At 41.9% G+C, this 26,441-nt stretch overlaps 3 protein-coding genes across 5 annotated transcripts in view; all 3 read left to right on the top strand.

Annotated features, from left to right (window-relative positions):
• The first annotated feature begins 1,675 nt into the window (after nt 1-1,675).
• On the top strand, nt 1,676-15,253 carry scml4 (Scm polycomb group protein like 4). 3 transcript variants are annotated; one of them, XM_080883354.1, is made up of 6 exons: nt 1,676-1,800; nt 2,711-2,913; nt 6,145-6,274; nt 11,724-11,936; nt 13,010-13,155; nt 13,523-15,253. In XM_080883354.1, exons 2-6 carry the CDS (start codon nt 2,716-2,718, stop codon nt 13,646-13,648), a joined length of 813 nt encoding a protein of 270 aa, XP_080739480.1. In that variant the 5' UTR covers nt 1,676-1,800; nt 2,711-2,715; the 3' UTR covers nt 13,649-15,253. The 3 variants fall into 3 exon arrangements, with proteins under 3 accessions (XP_080739480.1, XP_080739479.1, XP_080739481.1); XM_080883353.1 differs by having other exon boundaries at nt 1,691-1,847; XM_080883355.1 differs by lacking the exon at nt 11,724-11,936 and having other exon boundaries at nt 1,691-1,847.
• A 2,603-nt stretch (nt 15,254-17,856) lies between these two features.
• lnc.lemp (lncRNA encoded micropeptide) lies at nt 17,857-18,598 on the top strand. Its single transcript, XM_080883191.1, has 2 exons — nt 17,857-18,100; nt 18,296-18,598. Exon 1 carries the CDS (start codon nt 17,927-17,929, stop codon nt 18,095-18,097), a length of 171 nt encoding a protein of 56 aa, XP_080739317.1. The 5' UTR covers nt 17,857-17,926; the 3' UTR covers nt 18,098-18,100; nt 18,296-18,598.
• A 3,137-nt stretch (nt 18,599-21,735) lies between these two features.
• Nucleotides 21,736-26,441, top strand: part of LOC308396949 (uncharacterized protein) — a 35,441-nt gene continuing 30,735 nt past the window's right edge. The window contains exon 1 of the mRNA XM_080882596.1: nt 21,736-22,222. The gene's annotated coding sequence lies outside the window, so the exon portion shown is untranslated. The remainder of the gene's footprint in view (nt 22,223-26,441) is intronic.

Here is a 26,441-nt window from a genome sequence, read left to right as displayed (position 1 = left end):
ATTATGTTATGCTAATCACTGCTGATCGTCGCTGCATGACTGAGTCTGTAACACCAGGCTCCCTCCAACATTTGACTTCCGATGTCCCTCAGCAGGAAAATAAAATCGCATGCAGGGGTTCACTGATTGCTTAATTGTTTTATTAGCCATAAACAAATTAGGCTGCGATCCCAACCGTATTGTGTTTGGGGGTCTGGGTGGGAGTGGTGGGTCCCGTGCAATGCTGAAAATCTTTCTGCTTGCCTGCAAAAAACCCCCCAAAAACTGGCGCTGTCTCATATTGACTCGGTGAGTGTTAATGGGCTCCCACCCCTCATATCCAATTCTTTTTTAAGTAAAAGATGATTATCTGTTCTGTCTCAGTCTGTCTATGTCTCTAATGTGATGTGCCGTAATGAGACAGGACTGATTGAAGAGGGACATCAGGATTAATCTCACCGCGTAATTACTTTTATGATTTATGGCTCTCACTTCTGCGCACTCAGGCCATTACAGTGCGTGTATGTGTACAGTTTTACAGAGTATTTGTCCTGACCTTGCTGTTTACTGTCGTTGTTGTTTTTTATTATCACGTAGACTTCACCTGGCACCTAATATTCACTGTTAAAACATCCCGTGAGCGAAGCTTTGCAGCCGACTCTTGACAAATCTCTTTACACGCTCGCAGAGGCCGCGAATGCAGGCGCCCTGCGTGCGTCAGGGATTGAGGCTCCTTCTTGAAAGGTTAACCTGCTTCTGATTGAGTGTTAAAACCCCACAAATACAGCTTGGAACGGGAACCGGCATTGCAACCAGGGCGTAACTAATCGATATGCAGTGAGGGGAAAAGCCCGAGTTGGTACACTTGTAACCTTTAAGAGCAAATAAGCCCTCTCGAGCCTGCTTTCTTCTTCTTTTCTTTTTTACTTTAGAGACACAGACAAGCCGTTGGCTGGCCCCTTTTCTTTGTCTTTCCATGTTTGTTTTCTTTTTCATTACAGATAAAACAAGAAATGCGTTACATTAGCTGACATAGAAGCCAAAGAAGACTATAAATGAAAGGAAGAGTGTTGAGTTTCTGACAGCAGTGTGACCTTTTATCGCAACCAAAAGGGGCTGTGGGGCTTCTGCTGGAACCGTTTGATGTTTACAGGGAAAATTGATCTCTTTACCTTAAAGCCAGTCTGCATAAGCTTCATGGATTCAAAAGTAATCAGGCAAAGGAAAAACAAATAGCGAGATATTCCAATTTTGGTCTGGACTCTTTAAGAAAATAATCTTCCTGTGCAGAAATTTCTTCTCCAAAAATGAAAAAACAGACATTTTACTGTGTGTAACTCATACGCTTGTAGCACAAAACAGTGCACAGCTTGAATCCTTTGTCACCCGCTCTAAGCCTTCTTTTTTGTTGTTTTTTTCTGAAGACAGGCAAGAAGAACCCCGAGATGCAGCAACTGTAATTACATTACTGTCCCACACTGCCACACACACACACACACACACACACACACACACACACACACACACACACACACACACACACAGTGCTTTGAGCTCAGCACGTCTGCCGGCTGCCACGGGATGTTAGAGGCGTGTTGCTATGGCGACTGAAAGGGGACACACAGGAAGGGGGTTAGGGTAGAAGAGAAAGAGGAGGGGGTTGTGTCGGAGATTGAGGAAGAGAGAGAGAGAGGCACGCGGAGTTGCCGGTGTCTTGACAGTCAGTGTGTGGCAGCGGAGGACAGCAGCGGCAGACTGCTGGAGCAAGCGAGATCTGTCAGAGGAGAAGGGGGGGGGGACATCCATAAATCTGCTGCTGAGGTGAGGCATCACAGAGACGGCAATTAGCACAGACAGCTGTGTGCATGGTAAGTAACGCTCAGCAGGTCACTTTGAAGCTTTTTCTATTTGAGGAAAAGAGAGAGAGAGAGAGGATGAAAGGCATCGTACGTATTCACGTGGTCTGTCTGCCTCTGTTCCTGTTTCTCTCTCTCTCTCTCTCTCTCTCTCTCTCTCTCTCTCTCTCTCTCTCCCTCTGCAGTGGCAAATACTTTGCAGACTGCTGTCTGTCTGCACTGGAGTCAAGTTGCATCAAGGCGTTGTTTAGCCATTTACAGAAATGAAAGAGTAATGTGCCGCTGACCGGGTAAATTGGCAGGAGAGCTCTGAGAAGTAAAGCACAGAGCTTCGTGTTCAAAGGCAAAGTCAGCTGATTCTTTTATATAATTAAAAAAAACCCCAAACAAAATAATATGGATTGATTGATTGAGATAGATTGAGAGTGGCAGTGTGGATTAATGGCACTCAATCAAACACTTGAAAGTACTGCCTGTGCGTGTGTAAATGTGTGTGTGTCTGTGTGACAGCGCACTTCATTGATTGTTTGATAGTGTGTGTGGGTGTTGTGGGTTTCATTTCCTATGTTTGTGTGTCTGCCTGCTTGCGGGGCTTTGTCTCTCTCTCTTTCCCTCTCTCTCGTAGTGCAGTAATGATATTTATTGCAATCTTTGCAGCTGGAGGGTTGGGGGGGGAGGGGTGGAGTAAAGTACAAAGCTTTATGTGGCTTTGTTTCTACTACTTCCTATATTTTTGGTGTGTTTCGAAGGAGGGGGGCGGTGAGTGTGTGTGAGTGAGCCTCTGAGTTTCCACTGTGATTTGCAGCTGAGCAGTGTTGCACGCTTTTTAAAAAGCTGCCACTTTGAGTTTGATAATCTCTCCCGCTGTCTCTCAGGTCTGATGAGTTCCTTGTCCGCCGGCTCGGAGATGCAGGCTTCCGCTCTCGACCCCCAGTTCATACCGGGGCCCCAAGGTAAGGTGCCTGGCAGGAAGCGAGGACGCCCTCCTATCCGAAAGCTGGAGTTCCAGAGCCACTATGTTGAAACTCTGTCACCTCTTAAGGTCCCGAAGAAAAGAGGCAGGAAGCCTGGCTTTAAGGTCAGTTTAATTTTTTAGTTTAATCATGTAGATGGGCATTCCTTTAATAGAAGAGGGAAACCGTGTCTACACAGCAGTGCAGGAGTCTTTGTTGGTACAGCATACGATCATATACAGTACTGAGTATAGGTCATCTGTGTTTTGAGGCTGCTAATCTATACGTATTTCCCTGAACCCTTGGTGGTTATACATACAAACCACTTCCCTCACATATGTGATCAACAACTGAAAATGCTTTTAATGCATTTTTCTTTTTACACAGAGTGCACTCCGTTGAGTCTTCCTGTGAGCAAACACAGTTGAATTTTCACACAGTTTTCATGTTGTCATGTTGTGTTTTCATTCCTTTGAATGACTAAGGCATTTTCTTCCTTGTGAAACATATACTTAACCTAGCTTTCATTCTTTATTTTGCTCGAATGTCTGTATTCATGATGGCCCACTATTTTCATCACCTACAGCGCTGGGTAGTCTTAAGGCAGCCCTCATTCCTTGCTATCAGCTGAAAACTTGGCATATGTCATCGTGGTGTGCAGTTAATCCTTAAAAAACTGTGAAAACTGGACAAGTGGATGACATAAGAAGCAGTGGTAGGCCTAAAAAACTATCTGCAGCTGATGAACAGCATCTGAAAGTGATGTCTTTAAGAAATACGAAAAATTCCAGCCAATGACACTGGACCTGAGAGATGCATCTGGCACTTCAGCTGCACCATCTGTTGTGGAAGGATTGCTGTCATGAAGTTATCCTTAAGGAAAGGAAACAGGTAGAAAAGGCTGAGGTATGCTGACTGGCAGCCAGTGGTAACAGGTCTTATGTAGACATTGATCCAGATGTCTTGAAAGACAATGATCTCAAACGTTCTGCAAATGTAGTAAAAGCATACCTGGATAGATAAACAATCAACAGAACACCATGAGTCATGGATTGGCCTCCCCAGAGCCTGGACCTCAAAATCTTTGAAGCAGAGTGGGATCATCTTGGCTGGGAACGCATCAAAAAGCAGCCAACATCCAAAGAAGAGCTTTGAATGTCTTTCAGGAAGCCGGGAGAACTATTCCTGAAGACTTCTTAAAGAAATGAAAAGAAAGCTTGCATATGAGAGTTGAAGGCTGTGTTGAAGAATAAAGGTGGGATTATAAGCTTATCAGAATAGTAGAGAATCAATATTTTCCTTTATATACTATTTCCATTTGTATTTCCAAAGTTTTAAATAAATCGTTGCACCTATAGTTTCCATGTTCCTAGCAAACTATTAAGAAATTATGGGTGGCTCAGTACTATATAGTACGTGAATGAATGGAATACCGTATCCCATGCTCATAAATGAGGTGTCTAAGGAACATCTTAAGGGAACTTCTTAAACTTTGGCATAAACATTCAACACGCATAACCATCAGTAATAAATTTGCCAAATTGACTGTGAGCTCACAAAACACGTTTTTGGGCATAAATTGAGAGTTTTCATAGAATTTCAAAAAGGATAAAATGATGAAGTGATGACATCCATCCATCCATCTATCCATTTTCTTCCTCTTATCTGGGGCCGGGTTGCGGGGGCAGCAGCCCAAGCAGAGAAGCCCAGACCTCCCTCTCCCCAGCCACCTCCTCCAGCTTATCCGGGGAAAAAACAAGGTGTTCCCAGGCCAGCCGAGAGATATAATCTCTCCAGTGTGTCCTGGGTCTGCCCTGGGGCCTCCTCCCGGTGGGACATGCCTGGAAAACCGCGCCCAGGGGGCATCCTTATCAGATGCCCGAACTACCTCAACTGGCTTCTTTCGATGTGGAGGAGCAGCGGCTCTACTCTGAGCCCCTCCCGGATGGCCGAACTTCTCACCCTATCTCTAAGAGAGAGCCCAGCCACCCTTCGGAGGAAGGGTATTCGTAGTCTCATTCTTTCGGTCACTACCCACAGCTCGTGACCATAGGTGAGGGTAGGGGCGTAGATTGACCGGTAAATTGAGAGCTTCGCTTTTACACTCTGCTCTCGCATCACTGCGGCCGCTGCACCAATCCGTCTGTCGATCTCCCGCTCCCTTCTCCCATCACTTGTGAACAAGACCCCGAGATACTTAAGCTCCTCTACTTGGGGCAGAAGTGATGACATTTTGTATGAAAAAAGTTAAAGCTGGTAAATGTATCTCGGTATTGTAAGTTGTGATTTTTCTACACTCACCAGCCATTTTAGCAGGTATAATTCAGTTGTTTGTTAAGGAAATATTCAATCAACCAATCGCTCAACACTAGCTCCGTGCTTTTAGCCATGTAGAAATGGTTACGCCAGTGTGAATGTTTGCACCAAAATTTGGTGTAAACAACATAAAAGCATGGATCCATGCTATCTTGTATCAGCATTTCAGCTTGTTTTTGGTGATGGAATGGTATAGTGCAGGGGTGGGCAATTCCAGGCCTCGAGGGCTGGTGTCCTGCAGGTTTTAGATCTCACATTGGGTCAACACACCTGAATCACATGATTAGTTTGTTACCAGGCCTCTGGAGAACTTCAGGACACGTTGAGGAGCTAATTTAGCCATTTAACTCAGCTGTATTGGTTCAAGGACACATCTAAAACCTGCAGGGACACCGGCTCTCGAGGTCTGGAGTTGCCCACCCCTGGTATAGTGGATATTTTCTTTGCAAACCTTTGGCCCCTTAATATCAACACAGCCTACCTGATTGTTGTTGGTGACCATCCCTATCCCTTTATGACCTGCTGGCTGCTCTGGGCACCATGTCACAAAGCTCAGATAATCTCTAACTGGTTTCGTGAACATGACAGAGAGTTCACTGTACTGTAATGTGGTGGAGCAGGAGATCCACGTCATAGATGTGCAGCTGACAAGTCTGCAGCAACTGTCTGATGCTCTCATGTCAGTATGGACACAAGTCTCAGAGGAATGTTTCCAACATTGCTGAATCCATGCAACAAGGAATTAAGGCAGCTCTGAAGGCAAAAAAGGGCTTAACCGAGACTGTATTTAATAAAGTGTTTGGTGAGTTTATCTGTTGTGGTTGCCTGCCTGCTTTTAAACAAAGCTCACAACAAGATGCTTTTGTCCTCAGCTGTAAATCTACAGTAATGGGCTTTAGCCTAGCCCATTTACCAGACTTTATAGTATGTGCTGCATTATAGGAACTCTACAGCTATAGCTAAGGATTTTCTTTCACCCATGTCAGTTTTCAACATGCAGAACCTCTAATTAGCGACTGCATGTGTATGTTCCCCTGTAGCTGAAGCCCCGGATGGTGATGTCCCCTCTAGCCAATTCTCCTCCCAGCAGCACACCAGAGCCAGAGATGGGCTCCATCCCACAGGACGCTGCCATCGTCCCCCATTCTGCCACACCACAGGTCCTGACAGGTAAAAAGACACAAAGACACGCACAGTTATAATGATCAGTTTTTCCATAAAGAAGCTTGGCCATTAATAATAACAATAGTGGAGAAATAAGCCATTCATTAAAGATAAACATACATATTCCAACATACACATAATCAACCATACGGTCTCACATTCATTCACACATATGCATGCAAACAGATGTGAACTATGGCCCAGAATAATAAGAAGAACGATTGAGGGAAAGCTAACCAATGGTGGTTTTTCAAAATGTGATTCTCATTGTGCATTCACTGGTTGAAGTGATGGTGTGACTTTGTGGCCTCCACCTTCTTTTTTGTTTTGTCTACTTCTTGTATTATCTCCCACCCCCACAACCCCCCATCCTTTACTACTCTGCCTTTGACTTTAATTGAGGGGCAAGATAAAATGCTTCTGTCTATTTTTTTTCCAATGTGATGTTTCATTTTTGTTCTCTAAATACACTAGTGACTGGTTTTCCCTAATTTATTTATCTAATTTAAACCACAAGCATATGTGGATTTATTTAGGATAAAGGGCTCACACCTTCACACATAACCCAGTTACATATTTTGTTTTCCCTTCCAATCTTCCCAGCCTCTTTTCCTTAGTTGCTTAGAAAATAAGATTTTTAGAAGTACGAATCTTAAATATTCTTTTAAATAGGAAACAAAAGTCATACAACCATGCTTTCTTTCATTTTAAAAACATCTTTCCCACCCTAAAGATTAGCCTTGCTTTGAATAAGCAAATATTTAAAGGCTGCCTTTAGTGTATTTAAGGTTAGAGGGGGGAAATCTCATGCGTCAAGGACCAGCCGTTTGCTCTTTGTTCATGCAAATCATGAAAAGTGTTTGATGTCAGACTGTAGACACAGAGATGAAGTGCACATGCGCATATGCATGCAGACAAAAAATCAGCACGATCCCCGTGGTGCCACCCAGACAGATATTGATATTTTTTTTCCTCCAGTGGAAAAAGCATTTCAGGAGCATCTATGTATATTGGAAGTATACATTTCCTTTTGAGTGACTAATCTTCTAAATCTTATTTTTAACACGCACATATATATATATAGTATGTGCCGCAGTAATACGTTATGATGTAAAGATCAAAGACGACTTTTTAGCTGTTGCAATGAACTCAGATATATAAGCAGTATTTTGCTGCATATCTACAACTGCTTATATTTGAAAAGTATCAAAATACATTCTGTAGGGCACATGTGCCTTATTGTGTGCATGTGGGGGTGTGTAATCCTTCAAATTTGCATGCCCAGATCTTAATCATAATTGATTTTTCAGAACACAATAGCAGTACATTTAACCTTTGCATGAGCATAATGCAGAAGTAATGCAAAATCTTAGTAGCATATTTCAATGTTATAAATCTGTCATTAGGAAAATCTGTATCTGCCTGGTTCTGACTTAACTAGCAAGCATTTACATTATTGACAAGCTGAAAAGCTGGCACAAAGGGAGCAGACTCTGAGGAATTACTGACTCTTTCATCCATTTCAGATCCATACAGTTACAGACCGCGGGGGCTTTAATGCAGCTTACCTAAAGATTAGCTTTGTATTTATTATACAGTTCTTTCTATATTATTCTAGTCTGGTGAAAGGAAGCTGTCTAATATACTATATACACCCAAAGGCTTTATACTGGTCTGAAAATATAGTAAGATATTAAGAATCTTTTTTTCTTGACTCATTATAAATTTCATATGGTCATCACAGTCCTTCTACTTTTTGTATCTATCACCCAGTTTGAACAATACAGCCACACTTGCAGTGTTTTGAGGCTATACATTGAGCTTTATGCAATGATTTTTAAGCTATAATAGCTTGTACTTGTCACGGTCCGGGGCAGCGGCCGTGTGGAGAGTGGAAGGAGGACTCAAAGCGCAGCACTCATTCAGGTGTGAGGGTGATTTATTGATAATAACAAACATAAAGAGGAGATGGCAAAACAGAACTACGGATGAACTAAACTGGGTGAAACTACACAAAGGAGTGGCAAACCTGAACACGAAGGGAGAACAGCAGGGAGAGCACGCAGAGGATTTCACAGGGTAGATGCAGAGTACGCAGGGTAACACAGAGGATGAACACAGGTAGGAACACAGACGACGCGACGAGGAGCAGAGGAAATCACACGCTATAAATACACAAAGAGACACTGGGAAATCACACACAGATGGGGGAAACAGCTGGACCTGATTAACCTGACGAGACAGGGGAACACTAACACCAGGGACCAACAGAGGGAGCACAAACCCAGAACCCAGTGTCTAAAATCCCAAACACAAACCATCCCAAAACAGCCATGAATAATAATGAAAGTAATAACAATAAGTACATAAACATAAAGTCACTGAGTCATGGTCGCAGGACCATGACAGTACCCCCCCCCTCAAGGACTGGCCCCCGACAGCCACAGAAACACACCACCAGATCCGGGCGGGCGGCAGGGGGCCCAGGACGGAGGGACCGGACCACGACCACGGACGGAGGCCCCAGAGTCCCAAAACAAAGATGAACACAAAACCCACAGGGGAGCAGAGTCCAAAGCACAGTTCAGGAGGCCGTCCACGAAGAAGGCAGCGGCGGCGCGTAAAGAATTCAGGAGGCCGGCCGTGCGGAAGGCAACGGCGGTGCGTAAAGAGTTCAGGAGGCCGGCCGTGCGGAAGGCAACGGCGGCCACACAGGCGATGGCGGTCCGGGGGCCGGCCGTGCGGAAGGCAACGGCGGCCACTCAGGCGATGGCGGTCTGGGGGCCGGCCGTGCGGAAGGCAACGGCGGCCACTCAGGCGATGGCGGTCCGGGGGCCGGCCGTGCGGAAGGCAACGGCGGCCACTCAGGCGATGGCGGTCCGGGGGCCGGCCGTGCGGAAGGCAACGGCGGCCACTCAGGCGACGGCGGTCGGCCAGTAGCCTAGCCAGCGGTCCAGAAAACGGCCGTTTAGCTCCAGACCCAAACGAGGCTGGGCCAGGCGAGGCTGAGGGCACGGAAGCCGGGACCGCAGCAGGCGGAGATGATGATGCAGACACAAAGGCTGGACCAGACGAGGATGCAGACACGAAGGCTGGACCAGGCGATGCTGATGATGGACCAGACGATGCTGATGATGTTGATGATGGACCAGGCGAAGATGAAGCCGGGCCAGGCGAAGATGAAGCCGGGCCAGGCGAAGATGAAGCCGGGCCAGGCGATGAAGAAGCTGCAGCTGAAGCTGGGCCAGGCGAAGCTGACGCTGTAGCTGAAGCTGGGCCAGGTGAGGATGAAGCTGGACCAGAACCAGGCGAGGATGAAGCCGGGCCAGGCGTGGATGAAGCCGGGCCAGGCGTGGATGAAGCTGTAGCTGAAGCTGGGCTAGGCGAAGCAGACGCTGAAGCTGAAGCTGGGCCAGGTGAGGATGAAGCTGGACCAGAACCAGGCGAGGCTGAAGCTTCAGGCTGAGGCGTGGCAGTAGCAGGTGGTAGCGCTGCAGGTGATGATACTGCAGGAGGCGGCGCTGCAGCCACAGGTGGAGAAGCAGCCAAAGGTGGAGAAGCAGCCACAGGTGGCCGGACGGGCTCCTCGGGCCCCCCAGCAGGCGAAACAGGAGGCTGGACGGGCTCCTCGGGCCCCCCAGCGAAAACAGCCGCAGAACCAGTGGGCACCGGGGCCCCCGGCACACATGAAACAAAACCAGCAGGCACGTGGGCCTCTGGCACACGTGAAACAAAACCAGTAGGCACGTGGGCCTCTGGCACATGTGAAACAAAACCAGTAGGCACGTGGGCCTCTGGCACACATACGGAGGGCTGCAGCTGCGCAGAGCACTGACCCTGCTCAGGCAGTGACAGCCCGGTGCAGTTCACAGCTGGCATCTTGGCCACCAGGGGTCCAGAGTAAGCTGAGGGCAGCAACCCCGCCTCTGGGGAAGCCCCGGAGTGAGTAACAGTCACTAATGTTGCCAGCTGTTGAGGAACAGGTCCGTAATGTAACAGTTTGTCTCCCTGCTCAGAAACGGCGGTGGAAAAACAGTGTGAAAATTGTGGCTTAAGGGAGGCTAATGGTTGAGCTACAGACTGGGAAGCTTGTGGCTGGACACAGAACTGAGCCGGAGAATGGTGATAGAGTCCTGGCTCAGAAGGAGCGGCAGAGAAACAGTCTCTCGGTTTCACAGAGGGTCTGTACACGCCCACTTGCGAAGGGTCCGTTACCACGAAGGTGGGTAAGCGATCCGAACAGTCTCCCATCCCGCTCTGGATAGCCCCAGAAAACAGAGTCTCGGAATCTGGGGAAGCCAGAACATGTCGCTCGCTCACCGCCTCGGACTGCTCGGAAGTAAAAGCAGACGGGGGGTGAAGACCGAGGTCCAGAAGGAGGAACTCCCGCTCCCACGAACAAAGCGAGCCCAGAAGCCATGGGAGACCGGTCACCAGACGCTGTAGCCGCCTCTCTACAGCGCGCTGGGACGTGCCACCCGGGCTTTCCAGCCACAGGTCGATCAGCTCCTGTGTGGCATCGATGAGATTTTCCCGTAGTTCCCTGGATGGATTAAGTGCTGCTGGGTCCATGTTGTGGTCGCGTCGTACTGTCACGGTCCGGGGCAGCGGCTGTGTGGAGAGTGGAAGGAGGACTCAAAGCGCAGCACTCATTCAGGTGTGAGGGTGATTTATTGATAATAACAAACATAAAGAGGAGATGGCAAAACAGAACTACGGATGAACTAAACTGGGTGAAACTACACAAAGGAGTGGCAAACCTGAACACGAAGGGAGAACAGCAGGGAGAGCACGCAGAGGATTTCACAGGGTAGATGCAGAGTACGCAGGGTAACACAGAGGATGAACACAGGTAGGAACACAGACGACGCGACGAGGAGCAGAGGAAATCACACGCTATAAATACACAAAGAGACACTGGGAAATCACACACAGATGGGGGAAACAGCTGGACCTGATTAACCTGACGAGACAGGGGAACACTAACACCAGGGACCAACAGAGGGAGCACAAACCCAGAACCCAGTGTCTAAAATCCCAAACACAAACCATCCCAAAACAGCCATGAATAATAATGAAAGTAATAACAATAAGTACATAAACATAAAGTCACTGAGTCATGGTCGCAGGACCATGACAGTACTATGTTCAGCATCTTTTTGCTTGTTAATATCAACTAGCGCCTAACACAGTCTAAAGCTAAGGCCAACAGGAAATGTCATTAGCTTTTTAATTTAACCTTGTTTTTTTGCCATTGCCTCAGTGCAACTCAGGCATATCAAGCTTTCATGATAATCCATGAAAGTCGTTTCATTCAGGGTTGTTAGGGTACATCCTCTGATAACCATGATGGGATATCTCACAGTATAATTGCAATGGTCATGTTAAAAAAAGAAACTTTTTTTTTTGTTGGGTTTGGCTTTAACAATGCCACTTCCTGTACTTCCCTCCCCAGCGGAGACGCCATTGGCTGATGATTTTTTATGTGACCCACCGGTGGACTCGAGGCGCTATGCTATAGATCCCAGTGATTCTGCATTCAGCGTCACGACGTCACAGTATCAGATGAAGCAGTCCTACGGTTACCGTGGCAGCAGTTGCTCTGCTACAGCAGGCATGTGCAGACAAGCGTCAAGCCCAGGAAGTCACCAGGAAGGAAACAGAAATGGTGAGGCTATAAATTATTGCCAGGTGCACTTCCATGCACATCACCTGTGCCATTAGTGTTGGTTTATACTTGCATTGTAATTATGTTATCCATATCTTTAGAGATGAAATTATTTAGACCAATGAAGGCCCAGATCACTCATCATTCAAGAGATGTTTGCATTTATTTTCATATGCATTTCTTTAACATCTGCCTACATCTATAGTTGTGCTAGTTTACAGCATAATAATGTCATTTGTGGTGTAAGTGGTTTGGGATGGGTTTCCATCATAGATCTGCCCAAGTAAAGTCACACAGTCAGGTGTGCTGTAGCTTTAGTGTGAGAAACCCTGGAGTTTTTTAGCTTCAATATAATTGAATTTTGTGCAATGCAAAAAGATTAACCTGAGACCTCTACCGAAATATGCTGAGATCAGCAATCTCTGGAAGACCCATGAGAAGAAGCTTGACATAAGTAGTACACATGCTAATACTGCCTAAATTCAGTGTGACTCAAAGGTAACACTTTGTAAAATTGTAATATACAATTTTTAATTGTCGTTTTCCCTAATTGGTTAGCCTAGGAGGTGACAGTGTCTCTGTAATATTTCCTTCAGACAGAGCTAGGCCAGCTACTTCTAGCATTTTCACAAGCATTGTTTTGCCGACTTATTTTGAAACGATGAGTTGAGAATTTTGGCCGACGCCATCTACGTTATTCGAAACAGGAAGTAAGGAAAGAAAGGGGTTGATTGGCTGAGAAACCAAGTATTCTGCTCAGTAACTTTTTACTCACAAGCTAAATTACACCCTCCTTCATCATCTATGTAAATCTAACTGGGTGAAATTTCAAAATAAAAGACTGCTGCGCTATTAATAAAACTCAAAACTAGCGATTGAGACGTTATCTCTTAAGTGTTTACAGAAGCCAAAAAAAACCAAAAACCCAGATGAGCAGTAAAGGCTCTTTCGCATCACTTCAGAGTCTATAGACTGTGTTCTAAGTTCTTTTCAGGCAACATTATGAGATCATCAATTTTGTTTTTGTTTTTTAGAATAAAAATTCACCCTGCCTGTCCTCTTTTGCTATCTAGCCTACAGCCCGATGTCAGAAGCTGGAGAGTGCAAGCGTCCTGTTGGTAAGGACCCTTCCAGCTGGGGTGTGGAGGATGTGGTTTGGTTCATTAAAGATGCTGATCCCCAAGCTCTGGGACCCCATGCGGAAGCATTCAGGAAGCATGTAAGTCCGACCCGCTTAATGCCGTGTAACTTAAATACTAAATGTACTGGAACTGAGCTCATTTCCCAACATGCACTGGGGCACAGCTTACAAGAAGCAGGGTATGCTTTCTATTTAAAAATCTCTTATATGACAGCTGTAGCTCAAATTATCTGTCACCCAGTGCCCTGTGGTCCTGAATGTAAATGAGCTGAAATGGAAACTGCATGAATATTATTAAAGAATTTTTAAAGTGCACGAAGGTTTGTCCCCGAGCCTTTTAAATAAGTCACTGTGCCGCCTCCATTTCTCACACAGCACTTGAGTGGAATATTTAAAGTAATCCTTTTTTTCCGTTGCTTTACAACTATATCTTGCTATATTCCAGGAAATAGATGGGGACGCCCTACTTCTTCTGAAAAGCGAGATGATGATGAAGTACCTGGGATTGAAGCTGGGACCAGCGCTCAAACTCTGCTACCACATCGACAGGCTCAAGCAGAGCCGGTTGTGAGCCGAGTCCTCGATCGCCTCGTTAATTTTTAAGAGCAACGAGTCGGTGCCGATTCCCGAAACCTTTCTAAGTCATCAGCAATACATCACGAACGTCTGATCCAAATATATGCTGGCTTTTACTACATTTACACCACACTTTGTCCACAGATTGGACACTGTGACTGTACATGTTAGGACATTTAAGAGCTCAAACAGTTATTTTACTTTTGTCTCTCTTTACTTTGTACCTGAACTGCTATAGATTGTAAATAGTTTGTCGCCAAACAGATGGCAGCTACGGTATATTGAAGTACGACCTGTAATAATAATTTTTGAGCTTGGGCATTGTTAATTTGTGCAGATCATAATCACTGGATACTGTATTATATCATTATAAACTTCTAGGGTGCTTTACCTCAGTAACACATTTAAACTTTACAAAGTCTTGCTGCTGGACTTTTAAGATAGTCCATTTTATCCTCACTTGGTCACGTTTATCCAGGTTAAAGTTGGTGACATGACTTGTAATTAATAACTCAAACTGTTCATTAAGTCGATTTGGAAGTCTGTTGCAAGATAATCTAGAACAAAACAGCGCTGTTACTGAGCCATTTTGAGAGCACAGTTCTCAAACATCTCTGAACTTTAAGTGCACACTTGTTGGCCAAGCAAATGGTTTATGTGCCAAAGACTTGACAATACAAAGTGTACATTTATAATACTGGAATGTGTAAAACTTCATGAGAAAGGAGTGATAGAGCTCATATTTGGAAAAAGTTTTAAAAAATAAAGAAATAAAGAAAGAAGTGATTTGTTAACGTGAAGATTCTGACCACAAACCACACCGGAGTTCGAGTGAAGCGACCAAGATTTTTTACCAGTCGTAGATGTCTGTAATCACACAGTGCTCATAATGACAGGAAGGAAATATGACTTCTTTTTTCCACTGAGGTTGCAATGTAGCATGAGACAAAGCGAATTTAATAAACCTCGTACAACTGGGTGCTCACCGAAACAGATACTACCACTACAATCACTACATTTTACAACATATCTACTCGCAAACTTCACCTCTGTGACTTCCTTCAGGTTACATTCTTCTCATACGTTACCTCTTCAGTCATTTAGAATGGAGCAGGATTTCATCCCTTAACTGTTAAAAAGGGAAACTGCTGTATGTAAAATGTCTCGAGCATTAACATTTGGGGGTTGTTTTTGGTTTCTTTTAAACATTGCCATGTCAGAATCAGGGCTATGCAGCCACCAAATTCAGTTTTCTTGTGTGACATTGTACAAAAGGTAGTCATACACAGTATTTGTCAAACTTGGTTAAACAATGCCTTTTTTAATGTGTATAGTACTTGTTACTTACTTTAATTTTGTTTTTTTTCAATGCTTAAATGCTTTGTTTGTACAACACAGACTGATTAGTACCTTTTATGATTAAAAAAACCAGTTTCACTTTATCAAACTTGATTTTAAAGACATGCAAGAAATGAACACAAACATTTAGCACATGAGCTATTTCAACAAATTTAAGAATCTCTGGATGTTGTCAATTTTTGAGTTAGTGACCTATGTTAATTGAATTTTGATGTTCTTTACTGTTTGATACTTAAATAAACCTGGCTTTATTTTAATCCTGTCTCTTATTTAACTGGATTTTGTGCTGTTAGTTAACATAAAGGATGAAAGATAAAACTGTGTTTATTTATCTGAAATAGGAGCTGTATGGTAAAACAGACAAAGCAGGATGTATCATAGCCAAGGAACTGAGAATATGATATTTCTGGGATATCAGCATGTATAGAAAATTACCAATGACAGAAATAATACTATCAATTGAATTTATTTAATTGAATTTCTTCTCTTTTTTGAAAACCAATTGTAAATATAAATGTACAAAGGTTTACAAAAAGTACATTTACGGGATGAACTACTGTGAAGTGAGGCACCTATAATACATCCACTGAAGCTACTCAGCCATGGAAACCCATGTCATGAGGTTCTTGGTGCACAGTTTTGTGTTGATAGTAATGCCACAGTTGGTTTGAAACTGCTTTTATTGAATCAGCAGAGCGTGGATGACTTTTACACACCTCAGCACCCGGTGACCCAGCTCTGTAACTTTATGTGGTCTGCCACGTGGTCTGGCTGACTTGCTGTGGTTCCTAAACACTTCCACTTTGCAATAATACATATTGCAAAGTAGACAGAACTGCACTTTGCAAATCAAATGATCATGTTCACATATGGTGCAAAGGCTAGAATGCACTGGTGCTGCAGGTTTTATCCCACAGTATCATAGAGCAGTTAGAATATCAGATTGATTATCAGCCGTGTTGGTCAAGTTACTTGAAAAAAGTAATCAGTAGCTAATTACTTCCCCCAAAAAGTAATCCCGTTACTTTACTGATTATTTATTTTCAAAAGTAATTAATTGCTTAGTTACTTTTTAAAAACACGATTTACAACCTGAATAGGTGATAAAGCAATAGATTTTTCAGCCCAATTCTACTTTTTCTGCATAATCCATCATACAAAATGTAATCAAATGGAAATGTCTCTTTTTAAAACTTGTTTTATTAGTTTTAATCGTTTAACTTTATGCATCAAGCAAAACTTTAATTATATGCAACATTCTCTGACTGGAAGAAATAAGCTTAATATTTAAACCTATTTTCTGCACATTCCAGCACATAAAATAAAATAATTTTTTGTGTTTACACTCACTTTTTCAAATAGATGCAAGTAAAACACAGCAGAAAATAAATAAAGTCAAAGACTAGTGGTCCTGTTGCTCTATTTTCACTTCACCTGTAAAGCAGGAGTAGGGTAGGCAGAGGTTTGCCCTGGTGCAGGTGAGCCGCAGCGGTCAGTTGAAGAATCCGCGAGTTTATGTTTTTGTCACTTTTTATGGAATCAAACTCAAAATAAGGTCAGTACTTCCACGCTTTAAACGCTGCACGCTCATACTCTGTCCCGCACTGGATATATTATCCATTGTTGATCTGCACACAGCTGTTGTCACCAACGTCGCAAAAGTAATTGGATTACAGAGATGGGCAGTAACGCGTTACTGCTTATCAGTATTTAGTAAAACCTTTCGCTGTGAAAACAAGCTACAACAAGCAACCACAAATTGCTTTCCAATTTTCAGATTTTTTTCTTTGCACTTTCAATAACTAATATTACTATTATTACTATATTACTAATAAGTGTTCATTTAAGCTGTGATTTGATTGTTGATATAGAAACACATGATAAAAACTGAAAACCAAACAGGTCATTTACAGATTCAATTATAAAAAGAAAAGATTAATCAATTATAGCAGAGGCTAAAAGCATCACAAAGGGAAAAATTCACAAACCTCAGCGACACAGGAATTGACTGCTACATTCACATGTCACTTTATTAGGTAAATCTTGCTATTGCTTTTAGCTTCGGAACAGCCTTAACAGTTCATTGCACAGATTCAATAAGGCGCTGAAAATTTGCCTCAAGATTTTGCTCCATGTTGACATGATAGCATGACAAGATTTGTTGGCTCTAGATCCATGATGCAAATGTCATACTCCACCACATTCCAAAAGTTGCATACCTTGGTTGTGACGATGAGTGGTTATTAGAGTTACAGTTACAGCTTGAAGCAGTCTGGCCATTATTCTCTGACCTCTGGCATCAACTAGGCATTTTCACCCAAAGAACAGCCACTCACTGGATATTGTTTTCTTTCCAAACAGAGTAGCGGTGTCTAAAATACTCAGACCAACAACAATAGCACATTCAAAGTCACTTAAATCCCATTTCTTCCCCATTCTGATGCTCAGTTTGTACTTTACAATGTTGTTTTGACCATGCATACATACCTAAATCCATTCAGCTGCTATCCTGTGATTGGGTAATTAGAAATTTATATTAATGAGTAGCTAAACAGGTGTGCCTAATAAAGTAACCACGAGTCTATGATATTTTGAAAAACGTATCTAGAAATTAAAAGAAACACTGTAGTAAACACTTAGTCAATATTCAACACTTATAAGAAGAATGGTCGTAATAAAGAATTTATTTATTTAGTTAATTAAGTATTTAGGTACTTAGTTGCTATTTTCTCAACTTTAGCTTGTCTGCTAACCTTCTGCTACACACTTCAGCCAGTAGGTGGCACGCTTGAGCAGTTAGCTAATTGCTAGTAAACCCAGCACAAGAAGAAGAAAAAGACTCGCAGGAGTTCACTTCCTGTATTAAGATTTTCATGCTTCCACAAATGTGTGTATCTGTCAGACAGAGGTGAACATGGCAGACGTCTCGGAGAGGACACTACAGGTCGCCGTTGTGGTTTCTTTCGCTGCCGGCTTCTTGGCGGGGTGGCAGGCAAACAGAATGAGGAGAAGGTTTCTGGACTGGAGGAAAAAACGACTCCAGGAAAAGCTATCAGAAACACAGAAGAAACTGGATTTGGCTTGAATGGTAATGCCATATTTATGACGACACGCTGTTGAGTTACAGAGCTTAGGATATGTCGGTTAGTAAAGCTTCGAGTGGACCAAAGTGATGCGTATTATTTGCTGTTATTTGCACAGTATCGCTGTGATGAATTTATATACGTAATACAAGTCACTGTTGTCACAGTTTGTTTGTCTAAAAATGTGTCTTTCCTGTAAGGTCTGCGGTATGAGGCTCTTGGATTCTGGATGTGGATCCTACACCATGTTTGTGACCGAGGGAAGGAAATCTGAAGATGACCTACCTGTATGCTGCACTACCTGTATTTGTCTGCCACGCCTTTCAATTTAAGACTCTAATTCACTCTAAACCAGTTCCATGAAAATGGAAGCAACAGCATTTTGTTGTTGTTGTTCTGCTAACAAAAAGGGAGTGGTGGCCCTGTCCCCAGTGCTGTTCTCTGCCAACATGTCTCCATCTCTGTATTTGTCAAATAAATTTTTTTTTTTTCCTATGTTGAAAGTCGTTATTCCACAATGATGTTCAGGACTTCAGATAATGTGGTGATATATTATTGAAGCTGGCACTACACTCTTACAACTTAAAAGTTACCTAAACTCTATTACAAATAAGTGGGATTATAATTTTCTCCTTATAGCATAGGAACTCACAATGAAAGGAAAACACGCAGCACTCTTTCCTTCAGCCTAGTAAACTTTTACTGACGTTTCTATCGATAAAAATTTATTATGTGAATAACTGCGCCATCTGCTGGATGAACGCCAAAGTCACCTTAAACAGCTCCATTGGGAGCCATGATTACACTAATTGATTTTTTTGTGTGTGTGTGTCATTTTGTCCAAGACTCGGGAAAGGATCAAAAGGCAGAGGTTCATTTAAAATACAGTATTATGCAAAATTTTTCAGGTACCTGTCAGTTCTTGATATTTTGCTAGTAAAATGGGAAAAGAGTGCAGCAGTTTATTAGCTAAAGCAGAATGTTTACAATTTTAATAACGTGGAAAATCAGTATTTGGTATTTGGTCTTTGTTCTTGTTCTTCCTAAAGAGCATTCAAGGCTTTTCTTTGGGCATTGGCTGCCTTTTGTTCTGTTCTCTGTCAAAATGAACCCCCACTGGTTCAATAATGTTAAGGTCCGGGCTCTGAGGAGGCTAATCCATGACCGATAGTGTTCCACTGTGTGTTTTTCTATCCAGGTATGCTTTCATTGTTTTGGCAGTGTGTCATTCATAATTCCATTAATTTTTGACAACCTCTCCACAACACCACTGACTGAAATGCAGCCCCAAAGCCTCCACTATGTTTTACAGATAGCTGTTGCAACTCTATGTTGTACCTTTCTCATGACCTCCTACATAAATACTGACAACAACTTCAACCAATAATTTTAGATTTGAAGGCATCTTTCTATAAGATACCACTGATGGCATAACTCAGCCTTTTCTCCCTGTTTCCCTTCCCTAAGAATGGCTTCTTGACAGCCACCCTTCCACTGAGACATTTCTGATGAGGCTTCAGTGAACAGTAGAGATGCCAGATGGATCTTTCAGGTGCTGTGTCACGACTTTGCTAGGTTTTGTCTTATTACTTTGGGACATAAAATTGCATGAGTGTGTATGTGAGATTATTTACGACATAATAGCGATGAACACTGGTTAAAACAGCCCCTGAAAAAAATTCTGGGGAATCACTTCTCATATATCTCCACATAACAAGCACTACTTGGATTTTACTGACTCGTTGTGTAATAACACAGATTTTTTTTCTTCTTTCTCGTTTTTGCATTTTCCCCCCTGTTATTTGATACCAATCATGTATCAATGGATTACTCACAGAAAAGATGCAAGAATCCAGGATTTTTCCTGGATTGGGGAATCGAAATGGATTTGCATTTATATAGCAGTTCCTAGTCTAACTAGGAACTGTAGTCTAACTCAAAGCACGTTAGACTACAAGCTGTTATTCTATTTGATAGAAATCTAAAGGCAAACTCATAACTGGGAAAAATACTAGAGTCGCTGTCTAGGCTGTAGACGTTGATGGCGATTCAGTAACACAATTGCTAAAACCAATTAAGTTATCCAAAAGTATGACTATTACTGGGATAATATGGTTTACACACCTCAATACGGCACAATTAGCCATTTTTACAATTGTCATGGTACCGTACTGAGCCCCGGTGTCCCTGGGAGACATAAAACCTGGAGTAAGTACAAGCTAGTAAAACTAGCTCCTGTCTGGTGAACAGCATCTTCAAAGGTGCAAACTACCACAACCAGCCACAAAAAATTATATCTCACATCTGTACCTGTGTTTTGTATCTAAATACACATTTACACCCTTCATGTTGATTTGCCATGACTTCCATTGGCCTGAAGTTGTGCACCCTCACAGCTTATCTATAGGTGGTGCTAGTGATCTTTGTTAGTTCATGCTTACAAATCAACTTTTTGCCTACAGCATTCCAGTCACTGGCTCTGAAATGAGATCTTGTGAGCAGATCTCTCTTTTTCATCATCACCAGTCTAGTGGGCCTATTACTATGTCGCAACAAGCTTTTGGCAAGACTTTAAAAAGTCCTTTTTTTCCTGAAGCACTTCATCAGTGGCTTGATGAGAAAGAAGGTGGAGAGGATACTGAAGGGGGATCAGGAGAGGTTAAGCTGACAGATAAATGTTTAAAAAAGTGTTCTCTGGGTTTCAACTATTTGGATGTCTTGGTTTATTTATTTGTCTTATACAGCACTCAGAAAAAATATACTAAACATCAAAATCCTTCTGAATCTGCCTGGGCTCAGCATCAATTTGTTCTGTGTGGAGATTTTAAGAGATTCATGTTAAAAGGGATACAATTAACGCTAATTTCTAAGGTTGGCTTTTAATTACCTTGATTACTTTAATTAACATGCTAACTCTAAAGTTAGGGTTTGGGTCATATACTATTAAGTTAATGTGAAGCTTTTAAATTAAGCTGTGTAAAACTATCAACACTCCCTGTATAAATTATTTTTTAATGATTGCAGTGATTTGCAAATCTCACAAACCCATATTTTATTCACAATAGAACATAGGAAAGACATCAATCAATCAGCTGGCTGTTTAAACTGAGACATTTCACTATAGAAAAAAAAACATTAGCTTATTACTTTGGTCACCTTTGTATCTGGACATCATACTTTTTGTTAATGTTGATTTATTAATCATTGTTGCCACTCCTGCCCATCAAGGATTAGGTCCACTACTTTATTGTGTCTTATCAGGGGATGAAATGTGTTAGTTTTTTCTTTCTTCTTCAGAAAAGAAGAATATTGTGCCATTTTTCTCTGACATAAGATGCTACCTCCTCCTTTCATTTCATGAGGCGCCAAATGTTTTCAGTTGATGCAGGCAGGCCAGATCAGCACCTGCACTCTTCTACTGCAAAGCCATACTCTTGTAATAGATGCAGTTTAGCTCTGTTTTGCGAAAATCTGCAAGGTCTTCCCTGAAAAGACGTTTTCTGGATGGGAGCTTCAATTGCTCTAAAACCTGTAGATATCTTTCAGCATTGATTGTGGCTTTTCACCAATACTCCTACACAGAGGTGTGGACTCGAGTCACATGACTTGGACTCGAGTCAGACTCGAGTCATTAATTTTATGACTTTAGACTTGACTTGAAAAAATGTTCTAAGACTTGTGACTTGACTTGGACTTTTACACCAATGACTTGGGACTTGAATTGGACTTGAACCGGTTTACTTGAAAAGACTTGATATTTTACCCCAAATACAAAATTTAACATGCATATTATATAGAGATTGAAAATGTGACGTCATTCACGGGTAGAACCGCAAAGGATTCTGGGAACTCGTGGCAAGCGGTACTAGCGCACGCAGGCTTTCAATTAAAATCAGTTATACAGCGATAAAAAGAAACACAAGAAGCCGTTGTATTATTAACTGCAATAGCCGGTCGCATGACAACCACGGGAAGCCGACGGGTAAAGAGATCGGTTGTTATCGGATTACCTCGTTGAAGAGAAATTGTTCGAGCCATGTTTCCGAAGTAACAAAGAGGCGACGGGTGGCCTGGATTGCAGCCATTCAAAGGTCAAATATAACGTCCCAGAACCCTCCAGCTCACAGGTTAGTCTGCTCCAAGCATTTACACAAAGGTCAGTGTTTTTTAGTAGTTAATACGTCACTTTCATAACATAACTGGTGATATAGGTTACAAGCAAGTCTGGCGCTGAACAGAAATTGTCGCGCTATGCTCCTTTATTTATTGTGCATAAATAGTGAATTGTCCTGACACAATATTGCGTTTCGCCTCTGTTATTATGGTACATTGACAAAAACATATACTTTTATTCACAGGATAAAACAGGTTTTTTGTATCACTAATTGCCCAGTACGATTACAGCATACAGTATTATTGTCACTGCTACATTTCTGTGATGCTACCAGAAATTATTTCCACTACTAATTAATTACCGTTGAGCTCAAAGGTCCTATTAATAAACGGTTAACGAATGTGTATTTATGACGACGATTTGTGAGACTGGTAAACTTATGATACGTACGATGGTCTTTACTTTCTACACGGTGCATTTCAAGGTCCTGTACCCATCCGTCGGTAAACTGTACCTGGGCTTGTTGCAGTGACCTGAAGTTACTAAACTTCATGAGTGTATGCACTCACTCCAAGAACCGTATGATTATAAATATGCATATAAATATGCTACGATGAGATAGCTGACTTCATCTAACTAGCAAATGTTGTCCAGGCTACGTTGGTGATACAGTTTTTTTTAATGTGTATGATATTTTTGTCATGCGATTTTAAAGCCGGTCCTACAACCGCATCCAAGAATAACATGCAACTTATCTCAGAAATGTCGGTGAAAATTATTCTTGGAGCTAAGTTTAATTGAGCTGCATTTTAAAGAGGTGCAATTTCACAATTTGTGTATATTTTCTAAGTTCACTATTTTGTCATGTGTTGAGAAAAACACAGATTTTAAAATTACATGGTCTAACATTTACATTTAGCATAACTGCAACATTATTTTTTCGTTGTTTTTTTTTTTTAAAGACTCGAAAGGACTTGAAATTCAAAGTTTCAGACTTGTGACTTGACTCGGACTTTTACACCAGTGACTTGAGACTCGACTCTGACTTGCCTGACATTACTTGAGACTTGACTTGAGACTTGAGGATAAAGACTTGAAACTTACTTGAGACTTGCAAAACAATGACTTGGTCCCACCTCTGCTCCTACATGACAAAGCTTTACACTACATTTGTACATGGCACAGACAGTGATTTTTTGAAGTGTTCCTGACCCCATGAAGTGGTTTCCATGCCTGTTTATAAGGTTGGAAGATCACAGATGTCCACTACTGATGTTCAGCCATGTCCCTTACGCACAGAGATTTCTCCAGATTGCCTGAATCTTTTGTTTGTATTATGCATTTTAGATGATGAGATATTCAGTGTCTTCAGAATTTCACATTTACAGGAAATTATCCTAATATTTACAGATGAAGACTGATGAAACTCTGCCTCTCTAAGATGTTCTTTTTTCATATGTACTCAAGTGGATTAGTTGAAAATGGTTCCTCCAGCTGTTTCTTTGTTGTACCGCTTGATTTTCCAGCCTTATGTTTCCCCTGTAACAGTTTTTATTATAATGCACTGTGTGGCAGGCCAGGCAGGACCCAATAGCAGGACTCAGAGGGAAAAGGATTAACTGAAAGATGCAGATGAATTTAGAAACTTAATTACACACAAACTCAGACAAAGAAGAAAACTATGAGCTAAGAACTAAGGAAACTGGGACCCTACAAGAAAATACAGAACTTACAGAAGACACAGGGACACACATACACAGACTCAGGCAACATAAACACAGACTGATGAGAGAGGGGATGCAAAACTGAACATAATACATGAGATGGGAGACTATCAAAATAAAATAGGAAGTAACGCACACAGAGACTCAGACTAAGACACATAAACTTGACACTGGGACTGGACCACAAATGAATCAACATGAAAGGAAAGGGAAACCAGGTAGAACACAGGAATATGACCGGGAACGCTACAGATGACAACAAGAGATGCTGATGACAAGACAGAGACGAGACCAGGAACAGACTAGACACGAAGGAAATCGTGTCTAGTCTGAATAATCACAAGACCGTAATAAACGCAAGAAAGGGGTTGACAACAGTTTCTCAGTTTAAACACGTGATATGTTTTCTATTCTACTGTGAATAAAATGTGAGTTTATGAGAACTGAAAATCATGGCATTCTGTTTCATTTACATGTGATATAGCTTTCCAACGATTTGGAAATTGGGTTGAAAATACACAACTTACTGTGGCTACATTAAGTAATCTGGTTAAATAACACATTCATTGCCTTTAAAAATAAAAGCATATTTTTTTCCTTTAGTTTCACTGACTTTCAGTTTATATTCACTGAATGGTATAGCCCTGTTTTTAAGGGGACAAAAGATGGATGACAGCTTAGCCAGAATTAAAAAGTGTGAGAGACGGTAATGACAAATGGAGAGGAAAATGAGTGTCATGGAGGAGAAAGTGTGTGGCTGTGGGTTTTTTTCTTTTTTTGTTTAGTTCTTTTTTTGGGGGGGATGGTATTCTATTGAGGGTGTTATTGGCTCTCTTTGTCTAATGGTGTGGCTAAATTGTGATGAATAGCTTTCTGGAGTGTAGTAGTCTCTCTCTGTGTGTGTGTGTCTGCATGCCTGTGTAGACGGGGACTGTGTTTCCTTGTTTATTCTGTAGTGAGCTGTGCATGAATGTGTGCAACAGCAGTACTGGCATTTATGGTAGAGAATATTTTCAGTGAAGGCCAGAGGGTTTTGTGAGCACAGGAAATGAAGAAGCACAAAGTGAGAAGAAGGGATGGAAAAAGTGGGAAAGAGTTTACATTGACTGCTATGATTGATTTTATTCTCCTAATTGGCAGGTAGACCTTACAGCCTATATCCTTCATCCATATAGAGTGCGCTCAGCGAGTGTCATGTTTAATAAGTTTCCTGATTGACTTTCTGGTTGTGTGATTGTGCCCTCTGGCTACTGGGAGACTGGAAAACAGGGAGAGGAAAAAAAGAAGACTAGGTAAAGTCCGAAAGATGCAGATGGGATTTGTGGTGTATTTTGAAAAAAGCAAAGAGTCTGCAGCTGTACTACAGCAGCTGTTCTTATGTCACATTTGTGTCATATGGGAGGAAGGGTAATGAGGGGAAAGACTTCTTTCTGGTTCCTGCCAGTTTTCTTGTACTTCTGCTTCTCACACATCGCTGGAGATATATTCAATAAACATTGACAGAACAAGGCAAAAAGACATAAAACGTTAGCCACATTTTTTCAAAAGGCAATGCCGAGATTGCAATATGAAAAAATGCAATAATCTTTAAAATTGCCATTTTTCAATCTAGCATATGTATTTATTGGATGTGAGCACTGAACTGCCTTCAGCATCACATCTGGTGTCAAGTGTTTAGGTAAAAGTAGATAAATCCCATCTTTATGCTGAGTGTTTGACATTGCTGATATTTAACATCTAAAAAGGTTATTTAACCAATTTAGCATGCTAGTTGCTAACATCTGCTAAAGAGCGCTAAACACTGAGGTTAATTAAAATAATCCTAACATGTTTTTTAAGAGCTTTTCAAAAGAAATATTTTTTATGCATTCTTTCATTCATTTACTATGGACAAAGCCGTTGCGTGTGCATTTGTATGTAAATGAGCAGAAAAACATACTTTTTCTAATGCTTTTAAAAACAGCTCATAGAAATATAAACGCAACACGAGTACATAAAACATGAACAAACACCTGAGCTTCCAGGCTTTGCCAAGCCTTAATCCAATCCACCTCACACACCAGTGAGTGTTTGCATGTTTATGAATGACTAGGGCCATGTCTCAGATAAATACTCACACTGTGCGTTGGATGCTGCAAAGATTTCCATTTAAATTGTGATGTGATTATGTCTCACTTTATTTGATCAAGGCTTATTTGCTAACATCCTCTCCAGAAGGCTTTTATGTAAAGGGAGATAGCGGCAGTATCTCCATCCTGTTTGACAGTAGAGAAATGACTGTGTGCAGGGAGATTTCATACATCACATTTTGCCTTAAGTGTTTAAGCCATAAAAATAAATTAGCACTAATATATTTATTTATCACAGACATCAAGTACAGTAGTGTTTTCTCCACATTATTAGTTCTTTTCTTTCTTTAGCTTTTTAGCTCAGTGAACTGAAACTAATTTCTTTATCCACATAAAGTTAACTTTAAAGATAATAATAATTGATAGTCTTTTGATAACA

The sequence above is a fragment of the Rhamphochromis sp. 'chilingali' genome, assembly GCF_963969265.1.
Source record: "Rhamphochromis sp. 'chilingali' genome assembly, chromosome: 5".
In the NCBI taxonomy this organism is placed as follows: domain Eukaryota; kingdom Metazoa; phylum Chordata; class Actinopteri; order Cichliformes; family Cichlidae; genus Rhamphochromis; species Rhamphochromis sp. 'chilingali'.
Note: the sequence above shows the minus strand (reverse complement) of the source record. Positions and strands in the feature narration are given on the sequence as shown.